The sequence below is a fragment of the Podarcis melisellensis genome (assembly GCF_964234715.1).
Source record: "Podarcis melisellensis genome assembly, chromosome: 2".
NCBI classification, from domain to species: domain Eukaryota; kingdom Metazoa; phylum Chordata; class Lepidosauria; order Squamata; family Lacertidae; genus Podarcis; species Podarcis melisellensis.
Genome location: NC_138529.1, coordinates 73,120,349 through 73,134,774, shown reverse-complemented (window position 1 = coordinate 73,134,774; position 14,426 = coordinate 73,120,349). Strand labels below are relative to the sequence as shown.

General features: G+C 43.4%; 1 protein-coding gene across 1 annotated transcript; it reads left to right on the top strand.

Annotated features, from left to right (window-relative positions):
• Nucleotides 1-2,096: 2,096 nt before the first annotated feature.
• ALAS1 (5'-aminolevulinate synthase 1) lies at nt 2,097-14,002 on the top strand. Its single transcript, XM_081898421.1, has 11 exons — nt 2,097-2,252; nt 3,641-3,864; nt 6,190-6,405; nt 7,262-7,414; nt 7,515-7,737; nt 8,173-8,357; nt 9,708-9,887; nt 9,983-10,147; nt 11,181-11,449; nt 12,122-12,284; nt 13,702-14,002. The coding sequence occupies exons 2-11, from the start codon at nt 3,666-3,668 to the stop codon at nt 13,860-13,862; spliced, it is 1,914 nt and encodes a 637-aa protein (XP_081754547.1). The 5' UTR covers nt 2,097-2,252; nt 3,641-3,665; the 3' UTR covers nt 13,863-14,002.
• The last annotated feature ends 424 nt before the right edge of the window (nt 14,003-14,426 follow it).

Genomic DNA, 14,426 nt, shown 5'->3' with positions numbered 1-14,426 from the left:
AAGCACTGAGTGCAGATGTTCCCATATATAGAATACTGTAATGAAATTAGTTTCTCTCCTGGCTTGAAGATGCTGTGCTTTTGACCCTTAAGATTGCCTGTTCCACCGATCCAGAGACAACCAGTTTATTTGTATGCTGTTGCTGTTTTAAACCTCTTCTTGGGCTTCTGCTTTTGCAATACTTTGCAGCAAGAAGCAGCACAAGTATCTTCAATCAGAGTTTGCTCACTTTTCATTTCTGTTTCACTCCCCACTTCCCCGAGGGCATGAGGTAACAACATTTTGAGGGAAACACAACATGTTTTCCAGTTAAATAAATTAAATGGATCTCCCCCTTCAGCTTTGTTTGTTAAATCCAGCACGAGCAGAAAAGGTATTTAGGCTTTGTCCTTTCATGTTTGTCTAGTTCCCCAACTGACACACACAGCTCCTCTCTAAGATGTGCCCTTGATGTTTGAACCTGGTGTACAGACGCACTTGGCTGACATTTAAAGGCCATGCCTGAAGAAATTAGAAAAGGCAGGCCTCTGAGATATACAGAGCCCAAGCCATTAAGGGATTTATTCACCAGTACAAGCACTCTGAATTGTTATCAGACAGTAAAGGAGCCAATACATATGCTTAAGCACTGGAGCAAGATGCTCTTCACAGCTCATCCCTCTCAGTAAACAAGCTTTTGCAGTATAACAATGAAGATTTCAGCAGCCTTCAAGGACTGCTCCATTTGCAGCATCAGACCAACTCTGGAATGGGCAAAGCCATAATTAAGAGAATGTTCCCTATAAATTGATGCAGAGTGCCTTTCCTTCTCCACTGAACCGAAGCTCAGTTAAGCAAAATCTGACAATATCCAATTCAGTGGGCAAGATTGGATTGATTCCTGGGGGAATTAATCGGTACACAGTATGATCAAAATACAGGTCAAATGAAAGTGTGGATGTGCCCGTAGCACACAATTCCCACAACTTTGGCCCTGATATTAGAGAGCAACTTTGGCCCTGATATTAGTATTTCAGACTACAGAAGGTGGGAACTTCCCAACATCACTCTACATGCTAATGATTATTTAGTTAAATGTGTTAAGCTAATTGGAAATAGCTTCCAGATATTTAATGGACTTAGGATTGTATTTATGTTAACTGATAAAATAATGTGTTTAATACTATAAGGAGAAGATTTAAAGATGTTAATGTTCAATTTAAAGTGTATGAAAATTGGGTTTTGGAAAACTGTTATAAGGATTTGCAATGAAATTCTACTAAGGGGAAATGAGGAAGTCGCTTTACAAAGTTAATAACTGTTATTTTTAATAAGGTTATGATTTATGTTTGTTGTTTTGTGTTTTTGTTTGTCGTTAATATTGTAAAAATCAATAATTTTTTGAAAAAAAACCAAAAACAAAAACATCGCTCTACATGCTGGTTTCAAGCAGCCACCATGCCAAACAGGAGTCCCTTGCCTGTTCCTAATAGGCACAGAAAGGGCTTCGCTACACTTTCCTCTGCTCTTTCCAGGCACTGCCCCTGCTTTAAAACTCTGTGTCTGATGATCTCCCCCCCCCCACTCCAAAGCTTTCCTTGTGAAAACCTGTTCTTTAAAGCTGAATTGGAGCAAACAACAATCTGTGGAAAACCCAGCTGACATTTGATCTGATTGAGTGCTAAAGAGCAGGTTTTTGCAGGGAAAGAGGTTAAAGTGCCTGTAAAGAGAAAGAGTGGGGTAAAAGGTAAGTATGGCTAAATACTAGGGCAGCAATCACAGGTGGAGTTGGACAGCATGTTTGTGTGTGTCCTTTTATCTCTCTTAAGGAAAAACACTTTCCACACATAACTGGGTCATAAAGTAGAAACTGAAGGTGGGTGGGAGAGATGGTCCTTTCGAGTTCTGTGATTCTATGCAATTAAAACAAGGCACTTCTCCGCAGCCGGGAGACATAGAACTATCTCGACTCTCTCCCTCCCCGCAAATAAACCCGGGAAAGGAACAGACGAGCGCGACGATTATTTAAGCGGCTGAGGGACAGACTACGCCCCCTCGCGAGGAGGGCGAGTTGCCAAGCCCGGCGCATGCGCGGCGGCCGGGCTCTTGTGGCGGCGGCGGGAGGGGGGGTTGCCGCGGGAGAGGCGTCTTCGGGTGCGCGTGCGCGGTGGTGCCCCTTTGCTTTCGACTATATAGGCGGCGGCGGCCGGAGCTGGGTTGACACAGAGCGGAAAGAGCTGGAAGACGAGGGTTGGAGGGACGCTAATTGACGGGTAAGGGACCAGTCGGGGGGAGGGAGGGAGGCGGATAGGATGGCGGCGGGGGGCGCGTGAGGGAAGGAGGCCCGGTTTCCTTCGGAAGCGGCGCTTAGCCCTCGCTTGCTCGTGTCCGAGGCGGCGGCGGCGGCCCAGCCGGCACTTCTTCGCTCCTGACCTTGTCCGGCCTCGGATGGACGGAGCTGTCCGGGGCGGGGGAAGCGGGTGGCCGCTCGGGGCGCCCTTGGGCGAGATGCGGAGGGGCTTCTCCTCCCGCTGCAACGCACGGATGCTGCCCCTGGGCGAGAGGGGCCGGGAGGGGAGAGGGAAAGCGGGGGGTGGTCCTCGTCCCCCTCTTCTTCTTCCTCGCCCCTGATCCCTCTGTGCCCATCGCTTCGTTTCCTCCGTGCGCCAGGAGAGAGACACGGCCCTCCTTCACTTGCGATCGGCCACAGAGGAGTCTTCACTTCGGTCCCCCGCAAAAGAATCCGAGACGAGGAGGAAGAAGTGGCCGGGTTGGGGCGATCTCGTTCAGCCCTCGGGGATGGAGCCTCCCTAGATCTGCCGGTGTCAGTTTTCTTAGGAGACTTGGATGAGGGTTTCCGACAAGTTCCGCGTCCTCACACCAATAAATTTCCCTGGTTTTTAAACGCCTTGCAAACAGAAGTGTTGGCGGGGTGGGGCGAGGTCTTGCAGGTTAGCGAGTACATTGTGGCATATTCTTAGGTGGGCTAAAGCTCGCTTCACTGAACCCATGAAATATTGCCTGTCCAGATACTGGCATCTAGCGTTATCTGTCATTTTGGGCAAGCACTCAAGGCTGGCTGTAGTCCACAATGTGCTATGCCGTAATAAGTCTTTGTAAGTTTTAACATGCTGCAAGACTCTTTGCACACAACGTTGCAACAGATCCGTAGGCTACCCTTCTGGAACTGGTGAGTCAAGATTCTTTGGACTGCCTATCCTCCCAGTTTTTCTTTCTTCCTTTTGTCAGTCAAGGGGTCATATGTGAAATTATCCACTGCTGAATTACTATGCCAGTGGTTCTGGTATTTTGGCTTGTAGCTCAATGCATGTGCAGCTATTTAATCTTTGGTGGCGCTATGTTTTTGTTTTCTGTTGTTTGCTTTTGCTTAAAGGTTGCTTCATGTAAACATCTTGAACTGGAGGGCTGTCCTTTGTAGGACTGAACCTGCAACTGTGTGTGTAGATCGTAGTATGTTAACAATCTTGTGTGCATCTAAAAGCTGCAAACACATCCAAAAGTCAGTAACCTATGTATGCTGGTCATCTATATGTTTGTCATATGTGAAGTGACCCCAGTAGTTCTTGAAGAAGTCTTGTATACAGACTGTCTCTCTTGCATCTTTGTATGAGGTTAAACTACATTGTTTTGTTATTTTCAGCAAGACTTTTGAAAACTCTTGAAAAATGGAAGCTGTTGTTCGCCGCTGCCCATTCCTGTCAAGGGTATCCCAGGCTTTCCTGCAAAAGGCTGGCAAATCCCTTCTTTTCTATGCCCAAAACTGCCCTAAAATGATGGAAGTTGCGACTAAGCCTGCTTCACGTGCCCTGAGTACTTCATCTGCTCACTGTCAGCAAACTGAAGAAACCACTTCAACTAGTGAGAGTAAGGCTCAACTTTGCGATTTTGCTATTTAATACTGCATAACTTGAAACTTTCTTGAAATGTTGTCCTTACTAAATTGAAATACAGCAGTGAGCATACTTCTGAAACCCAATGGAGTTGCAATACCATTGGCCTGATCTTATTCATCCACAAGTTTTTCAAAATACTGATAGTTAAACCTCCTAGAATTGCCTGCTTGTTTGTACCTGTTCAGCAATTTAATTTATTCTACAGTACTCTGACGCGGGTGGCGCTGTGGGTAAAACCTCGGTGCCTAGGACTTGCCGATCGTATGGCCGGCGGTTCGAATCCCCGCGGTGGGGTGAGCTCCTGTCTTTCGGTCCCAGCTCCTGCCCACCTAGCAGTTCGAAAGCACCCCTAAGTGCAAGTAGATAAATAGGTACCGCTTTATAGCGGGAAGATAAATGGTGTTTCCGTGTGCTGCGCTGGTGCTGGCTCGCCAGAGCAGCTTCGTCACACTGGCCACGTGACCTGGAAGTGTCTGCGGACAGCGCTGGCTCCCGGCCTCTTAAGTGAGATGAGCGCACAACCCTAGAGTCGGACACGACTGGCCTGTACGGGCAGGGGTACCTTTACAGTACTCTGAAATGTAGGGTGAGATCTAGTAATGGCAGCCTGTGAGTGCAACAGCCATACAATTGGGGAAGGTGGGGGGACATTCTTAATGTAGTGCAATGGCCAAATCCAGTGAGTGGGCAGCTTAGGGCAATAGAAATGTCAAACAGAATTAACCTGTGATACCCTGTTTTGTACTGTTATACAACTTCTGCTTGAGTAGCAAATAGCTTGCACAACAGTGCCAACTCTCCTTGATATGGGATCTTGTCCATAGTGATTATAATAGAACTGATGCATTACATTTTAAAATTAACTTTTTATTGGCAGTATGATTGGAAATGGTTTATTATTTCAAGGCAATATGATGTTAGCCAAGTTCACTTTTGAGAAAGTGGTAGGCTGACTGAACTTTGAACGTCCTTTTCCCAGTTACAGAGGCCAAAGTATATTGTAACTCGCTCTCTGTACAATCTAAGAACAAGGGTGAAGAACAGTATAAAAATTATTGCATACGGTGGGTGACACTGATGAAGCTTTTGCAGGGCAACCTTTCAGGGCCCACATGCCAGCAGTAGGGGGGGGGCAGAGACAGAACTGGGCAAAGCAACAAATGGAAATGTTACCTTTGAACAGTACCCTAGTTTCCACACACACACACACACACTGTCTAGGCAAGCAAAAAGCATTATCAAAGTTCACGTTCCAGCCATGCAGTAGTGTATGAAGTGGGACCGGTGAGGAGAATGGCTAGTGTGGCTGGTCACGGGGTGTGTTTTGCAAAGAGATTCAGGGGCCAGATAGGTTTGCGAGGCTGCATTTGCCCCTGAGCCTCAGGTTCCTCATTCCTGATTTAGGGGCATCTTAAATGGCAAATGACCTGGCACCACAGTTTTGCCTTTTTTGAACTTTGCTTTTGTTGCTTAAAATATCTTTAATCACAGGCTTTCTACATGCTGTTGAAATATGTTTTCATCACTGCATCAGGAAGTGCTAACTAAAGGCAAGAGCCTGGCAGGAGAAACTTCAGGAAGCAAGAACTTAGGAAATACTAACTGTACAAATCTATGTTTTTCATTAGAAGAAAATCCCACTTAATTAAATGAGGTGTACAACCCTTCAAAGTGTGCGTAGGACTGCAGTCTAAGGCTTTTATCCTATATACTGCAACTTAGAAGTAAATCCCATGGATTCAGCTGGATTTCCTTTTAAGTAAATGTACATAAGAGTGTGCTGCTGGTTCTCTTGAACACTTGTCAGTTAAAACTATATGTTATACACTGTTATTGTGAGGCATAGCCCTGATTTATAAAATGCTTCTACAAAAGCAGACTTCTCATTAATGAAAGAAAACTGTTGTGTGTTCAAATATACTTTATGTCAAAACTAATAATGGGACTGATGTAACGATTCATCCATTGCACAATACTGGTCCGTTTTTTAGTGTTCCCCTCTGAGTATAGCGTTCCCTTTTAGTTTTAGTGTTCCCCTTTAGTTTTCTGAGTATAGTTTGATATGTTGCTGGGCAGGGGGGAGAGTGTAGTGTTTCCGCTCTCTGAGTATTTTTTTAGTTTGGTTAGTTAAACAGCGCTTCTGAATGAAAATGTTTTCAATCCTTACAGTATCTGGATAATATTTAAGGTATTACACATAAAATATATTTTAAGACACATACAACTAGCACCCCTATCAAAATGAGTACCTCAGATACCTTTGTTGCATACTAAACACTTTATTCTTTTATTCAAGAGGCCAAAAATTCACCAGATGTGGCCCAACGAAACATAAGCAGATCCCAACTTCCATTGAGCCACCCACCTGCCGCTAGCCAGAGTGCTAGCCAAGCCACTGTGACTAAATGCCCATTCTTGGCAGCTCAGATGAACGAAGGGAACAGCAGTGTTTTCCGCAAAGCTAGCCTGGAACTCCAGGAGGATGTGGAAGAAATGCAAGCAGTAAGAAAAGGTATCACCTCTTTGGAGGTTTAATAAAATTTGGTTCTAATCGTGCTAGGTAGATTTTAAAGAGAGGAGACAAAACTGAAGAAAGTTTAGTCCAAGTTTCTCAAGCTCTTTAAATTGTGTAGCTCTTGCAGAATCCACATGTTGCACATCCATTGGCTTGGGTTTTTCTGTCTGCTTTATTTACAGTTAGTTGTTGGTGTAATAATAATGATCATAGTTCTGAAACCTGTCTGAGCCAAAGATCTCTCTTTCTAATGGTGGTGTTTCCTGTAAGTACAGTTATGAAATAGAGGAAAACACTTTGGGACAGTTAATTCACATTCTGCTTTAAATGCACTGTAAAATAACAGACTTTCACTTGCCTCTGCTCTGAAAGCATGGCTACTTTTAGGGAAACACTAATTGATTCTCAGTGACTTGGACTTTGAATAGGCCACAATACAAGGAAGAAAGCAAGTGGACACCAGTGTAGTGCTAAGCAGTTGTTCATGTATAACTATGAACTTTTGTTGTCTAGTTAACTAGAGTAGATTCATGCAGCTGTGTTTTATTGGTTGGATTTTTTGGGGGGAAATGTGGGATAGTCCTGAGTTTGAAAATAACTAACACACATAAAACTGGGAAGATACCTATCATGAAATGAATGGTAGAGGGCTGAGAAACAGTTATCCCCTATGTGAATCCCCAGCACTGCCAGGACTTATTCTGAAGAAAAAAAGTACTTGTAATCATTAAATATACTACTTCATTCAGTTACAGTAACATTTTTTAAAAAACAACTGCATTGTTTACACATGAAATTTAATTTGAGCTGTCCAAACACTACTTTAATTTTCTTATGCCACCTTGCTATGTAGAATTTGCCAAAACACCAGAAAGTACTATTGCGGTAAACACTAAGATGGATGGGGAAAATCCAAATGATGGCTTGTTGAAGAAATTCCAAGATATGATGTTGAAACAGAGACCAGAAAGGGTGTCTCATCTGCTTCAGGAGAACTTACCGAAATGTGAGGCACAGTCTTGTTTAACTTGATGGAAATCAAAAGCTTGTATAAACTTTGTTGGCTCTTCTAGCTGCTTACATGTGCTAATGCCTTCCTCTTCTAGCTGTTTCTACTTTCCAGTATGATCAGTTCTTTGAGAAAAAAATTGATGAGAAAAGAAAAGATCATACATACCGTGTGTTCAAAACTGTGAACCGAAGAGCCCAGGTTTTTCCCATGGCAGATGACTATTCAGAATCCCATAGCAGCAAGAAAGAGGTGTCTGTCTGGTGCAGCAATGATTATCTTGGGATGAGTCGTCATCCTAGAGTTTGTGGAGCTGTTATGTAAGTGGTTTTTAATTGACAGTAAAATGTTGGCTAATTACATTGTGTCTTTTAGAAGCCTACCCAACACCATTGTTGGTACAAGCAAATTATTAAGTTATAGGTCCTCTTTAGTTATTAGGGGACCTTTTGTCACTGTCTTTTCTTTGCAATGACACCAAACTGGTTTTAAAAGATTAAATGGAGTTCCACTGTATTTCTTAATACAGAATGCTTCTCCTCTAATTACCGCAAGTAGTTTGCTTATAATGAAGAATGTTTTTTAAGAAATCTCAAGCTGGTAACCTATGAAATTCCCCCCAAAATTATCCTAGTTTGTGCTTGGCTTTATCACTCAGGCCAACTATCCCCTACATGAATGGGAATGCAACTTATTTGCGAATGTGAGATTGCTTCAAGTTGTGTTTAATGACCCTGTTGGAACCTTCCTCACAGGGAAACACTGAAACAGCATGGTGCGGGAGCAGGAGGCACCAGGAATATATCAGGAACCAGTAAATTCCATGTTGATCTTGAGAAAGAATTGGCTGATCTCCATGGAAAAGATGCTGCTCTGTTGTTCTCTTCTTGCTTTGTAGCAAATGATTCAACACTCTTCACACTAGCCAAAATGTTGCCAGGTAAATCTAACATGAATATGCTGTTCTACTGTACCTTGAAGGAATTGCTAAAAAAAATATATTCCGTGGTACATTCATTTCAAATACTGTAAAACACCAAATTGCATCAAGATTGCCCCATATTAATTCAATACAAACACTTAAACTAGCTTGGAGTTGAATGTGGCTAGCAGTTTTATCAATCCAGCCAGGTTAAGTGCATGTTTTTGCCACCTCATGGAAATTGTATCAAAAGCTTTGAACTGAAAAAACCCAAACTAGATGTGTGAAGACAAAATGCAAGTACAATGCAAGCGCATAGCGTCTAGGGTTTTGTTCCAAGGATTCTGTGTATACATGAAAATTGCTTATACCCAAACCCTTGGAGCCGCCCCGGCGGCTAGCAGGTGAGGAGGAGAGAGAATCCCCGATACTTCCATAGCCTGTGCACTGGGCAGTCTTTGCCTCCCAAGTAAAAGCAGAAAACGTAGAAGTTCTTTTTATGCCATGTAGCCCCAAGTGGACCCAGTGCAAAAAGAGCTTGCTGGGCACATCCTGCTTGGCACACTGCCTCTGGGAGGCTAGGGATGCTCATGTGAGATCTTGCAGGAACTTGGATGGCCCCACAAGATGGTGTGCAAAAATCCCAAAGCTGGTGCTCTGAGCACGCATTTTCCCCCCGCAGACAAGACAGGAAACTTAAAAGCTCTTTACGCACTGGGTAACCCCAAGCAGACCCAGCAAAAACATAACTTTTAACCTCTCCACCAGGCTTGGATTTAACTTGTACAGTTCCAGCCAGCTTGTTGAAACTGCGCAAGTTAAATGGGTATAAGATGCGGCTGTATGGTAGCTGAATTTGAAGGTACCACTTTGGTTTTTTGTTTCTTTACATATTTTCCCTATGTTCTGGGTATCTAATGACACTTCCTACATAATGTGTGGCCACAGCAGTACCAAGGCAACACTGGATCATTCCTGCCCTGCTCACTCACTAGATTTCCTGCTTAAAAGACTACTCTGTTCAGTGATGTTGCTTCCCTTCTAACAATTCTGGATTTGAGCAATAGTTGCCAGGAAAATGCCAAGAACAGAATTTGAAAATTGAGGTGACTTGCAAAAGGCAGGACCAGCTGGGTAATATCTGGGTTCAAGGTTTGAACCCGCTGCCTCCTTTCCCCCAGATACAGTATCTTGTTTGACAGGTTCCCACAAGAATCTTATTGCTCTAGGTTTCTTTACATTCAGGTTGGGATAACCCGATCTCTCTCTAGCTGGATTAGTGAGTTGTCCTAATCCTATCCAGTTACAGATGATCAAGCTGCAATGTAGTATTTGATTGGCCTTCTCTCTCTCTCTTTCCCTCCTCAGGTTGTGAAATCTACTCGGATGCAGGAAACCACGCTTCTATGATTCAGGGGATTCGAAACAGCAGAGTGCCAAAGCACATTTTTCGCCATAACGATGTTGGCCATCTCCGAGAACTGTTGAAAAAATCGGATCCATCTATTCCCAAAATTGTTGCATTTGAAACTGTTCACTCAATGGATGGTACGCTTGCTATATCATGCTCCAGGTCCTGATAACTGGGAAGACATGGGTTCTGAAATGCAAGAACTTGATATATTACTATTACCTTGTTTTAGGTGCAGTCTGCCCGTTGGAAGAGCTTTGTGATGTGGCTCATGAACATGGGGCAATCACCTTTGTAGATGAAGTACATGCCGTTGGGCTGTATGGAACTCACGGTGGAGGCATTGGAGACAGAGATGGGGTCATGAATAAAATGGATATCATCTCTGGAACGCTGGGTATGTGCACACTGGTGCTGTTCATTCTAATTTTGAGTAAGAGTGACTAAGAATGAGTCATAAAACAGAATGATCATACCCTTGTAATTCCATTTGCAAGGATAATTTGTATTTGTGATAGATCCTCCATTCCTGCATTAAATCAATGTATGTGAAAATCTTAGTTGTTTTACAGAGTCCTCCTATCTTTACCTTGAACTTAACTCTGTAAAGTAGAACATTCTTAATCCTGAAACCTGACGTGGGAGTTGTGTAAGGAGATTTGGTAGGAACAGAAGTAGTAAATCTATGTCATAGCAACAAGTTTTACCAGTTAAGGCTATGCTTATTGCAATTTCAAAAGCTGCAGTAAAAACAATGTACCAGTGGAAGCAATTTACCTCCATAAATTTTAAGGAACTATGAACTGGCAGTTGGTGTTACATAACAACTGCAAAGTTGTACCCACCCCAGACTGCTTGCTCTTGTTATGCAAGTGATATATAGGAGTACCTCCCTTTGGAGGTATTGGTTTACACAAGGTATGCTTTCTCTGTAGATAGTAAGACGCTGTTAACACAAAGTAGCAAAACTAGTAGAGAGGACTGAATATTGTGCTAATCCTTCCTAATTTTTTTGGTCCTAGAAGTCCTCTTGGTGGGCCAGTTAGAAAACTGCTCCTGCCACTGAAACCTGTTTGACAGTTGTTTTTAAGCATCGCCATGTGATGTCAAAATGTACTGATTCCCCAAAGATGGCTTCATGTCAGCCTTTTCAGATGTGGTCAGGGGTTTTCTTTATGTACTTTCCCTGTATACATGTGTTTGTGTGTGCACACCTTTAAGCAGCTTATTTAAAACTGGGGTGGTAGTTCTGTATTGAACATACCACCTTACTCTGTTGTATGAAGACTTAAAACAGCTCTCTTCTGTAGAAGAGGGATCAAAATACTGCATTGCTTGTTAAACATCTGCTTTTTACCAAAATTAGTGGTTAGGTATCAAAAGAACTGTAAGCCAAGGATAAAATAACCTTTTGCTTGTTTTTCCTGCAGGCAAAGCTTTTGGCTGTGTAGGGGGCTACGTGGCCAGTACAAGTTCTCTGATAGACACTGTCCGTTCCTATGCTGCTGGCTTTATTTTTACAACGTCCCTGCCCCCCATGCTCTTAGCTGGCGCTCTCGAGTCTGTGAGAATCCTCAAAAGTGCAGAGGGGCAAGTCCTTCGCCGCCAACATCAACGCAATGTTAAACTCATGAGACAGATGCTGATGGATACTGGCTTCCCTGTAGTGCACTGTCCCAGTCACATCATTCCTATCAGGGTAAATATTTAAAGACTTAATCCAGTACATAAAAACTCCAATGTTCTTTTATGTCCCACAGAAATTTCATAATTAAGTCTGTATGCATTTACATTCTTTATCTTGTTGAACTCTGTAGAATATGGTATCTTCCCTAGTTCCCCAAGAGGCATCTTAATGGTTATGACTTCAGCAATTCCCCCCCCCCCCCACTGTTTCAGTTTAAATTTATGCATAAAACACAGATTGAGAGAGTAGGAGATTGATGGCAACCTGCATTTCTTTGCTTTCCAGCCCAGGACCCACAGAATACAGCAATCTGACATTGATTAGGGAAGAGATTGTTATGAAGCCCACATGGTCTGTTGAAGGAACCCGGGATGGGGATACCCTGAGGTTTTCCTGGCAAGAGAAGTGGCACAGGAGTATATCACTGGCCTTCTTGGACCACACACATGTGCTTCGTTCTCCCTGCCTTTTCCGCTTCCACCCCACCCCAAAGCACTTGCCTCCTAGTTTTAGCTTGTATCTTACTGGTTAATAGTTCATGCAACTAGCAGTGTCTAAGTACAGGTCTTTGTAACTAAAACTTTTGGAGTCTGGTCATGGGAACACCTAGTTGGTCCTTGGTGGTGCAAATAATGTATTTTTACAGTCTTGGAAATGTGTCTAGAAATAATCTTAATGCCTCAGGTTTCAGATGCTGCTAAAAATACTGAGATCTGTGACAAAATGATGAGCCAGCATAGCATCTACGTCCAAGCGATAAACTACCCCACTGTGCCACGTGGGGAAGAGCTGCTACGTATTGCCCCTACCCCACATCATACACCACAAATGATGAACTATTTTATTGGTGAGTGAACAAAGAGATAAAAGCACAACAACATTTCCTAACACTTTTCTGACTATAGTGCTAAAGAACTATTTGGGCACTTATTGCTTGCACAATTCCAATCGTGTGTGGCAGACAGTAGGGCTGCCATATCCACAACACCCCTTATTCTCATTAAGGTTGAAGGCTGAAGCTATTAGCCCACTCTACACTCAGACTCCCCCATGTGACTTTAAACCCTGATCATGCATGGGGAGCCTTTTATGTGGAGCATGGCCCTGCTGTACCCCCGCATGTAACTGGAATCCCCTAAGTAATTAATGCTCAAATAAGGTTAACCCTACAGAAAAAAATGTGCTTTGTCCCTAAGGCTGAACTATCATAAACATGAGAAGCAGGATGGGTGACTGCAAGTACCACTTCCTAAAATGTACATAAGCTTACACAGTGCAATATATAAAACTGAATTTGAGACCAGTAAAGTTTTTTTTTTGTGATCAGGTTAGATTGCTGGGGTAAAGGTAAAGGAACCCCTGACCATTAGGTCCAGTTGTGGCCAACTCTGGGGTTGTGGCGCTCATCTCGCTTTATTGGCCGAGGGAGCCGGCGTACAGCTTCCGGGTCATTGGCCAGCATGACTAAGCCACTTCTGGCGAACCAGAGCAGCGCCCGGAAACGCCATTTACCTTCCTACTGGAGTGGTACCTATTTATCTACTTGCACTTTGATGTGCTTTCGAACTGCTAGGTTGGCAGGAGCAAGGACCGAGCAACAGGAGCTCACCCCGTCACGGGGATTCGAACCGCCAACCTTCTGATCGGCAAGTCCTAGGCTCTGTGGTTTAATCCACAGCGCCACCTGCGTCCCTCAAGTACTGGGTTAGTGCCAGTAAATCTGCTATTTTTGTCCTAACACACACAAGCTTACTAAACAGTTGTTGGCATTCATCTGTCTCAAGAGACAATGGAGTTCACCTCTGGGGGTGAAATCAAACTGAAGTGACCTCTTTGTGGCGCAAGCCTGGGCTGCCCAGATGACAAAACCCCCTCTTGGCCTCACCGATGTGATCCAAAGGAAGGCTGAGCAATACGTTTGGCACCAGGAGTTGCTGGAAGGAGGCGTACAAGGCTCCATCCAACCGTTTTAGAGACTCCATTTCAGATTTGCGTAGGGTTTTGGAGGCTTCCTCCAAAAGGGAATATTGTCTAGCAGGTAATACAAGAATTGAGATTGTCTCTCCTAGTAAACCTGTAACAGGCAAAGGGACATGAAACCTTTGAACATAACGGGGTCATTAGGGTTTTAAAATTCAAGGCTACTGTGTTAAAGAAAGCTAATAAGGATGAACCTTGTATTACTTGTTTTGTGTCTTCATGCTACAGATTAGCAAGAGTGTTTGCTTTGTCTCTGCAATTACCAGAGTTTCCTTCTCTTGCAGAGAATCTGTTAGCTACTTGGAAGGAAGTTGGCCTGGAGCTGAAGCCACACTCCTCTGCTGAATGCAACTTCTGCAGGCGACCCCTTCACTTTGAAGTAATGAGTGAAAGGGAAAGATCCTACTTCAGTGGAATGAGCAAACTTGTGTCAGCGACTGCATAAAGCAAACTATAGTCCTATCTATGTCTAGTTGTCTAGTGTTCAGATGTTCACTGTAGCCTCTTTCCTGCATATGACATGCATTTTATTCCGTAGCTTAAGAACAGAATTCCTGAAAATAAATTTTCAGATGGTGTATACTAGTTCTGTATTTTATGGTGGTGTTTTCTTTTCCCATCCTCCAATTATAATCATTGCAGATATAACAGATAGCATGTTCAGATAGCAGTAGAAACAAGCTGGGGTCCTGTTAATGAATAACTCATCTAGTCTTTCAGTTGTGCTAACAAATTGCCTTAACAGACTAGGCTAGATGTTACTAAACTGGCAAGGTTCTGAACCTGGGTATTCTTTCTGCCTGTGCCAGGCCCTCTAATGCCAAGAAATTTAAAAGCCAATAGGAAAGAGATGTTATCCTTTATGCAGGTTTAAGATTTTTTGGGGTGTTGGGGAATCAGTAGGTTGCATACTTGTTCTCCAGTGCCATGCATCTACCTAAAATGAAAGACTTTAACCGGTAATTGCTCAAGAAAAAATGCAGACGGGGGGAGGTAAATGCAGAAAGAA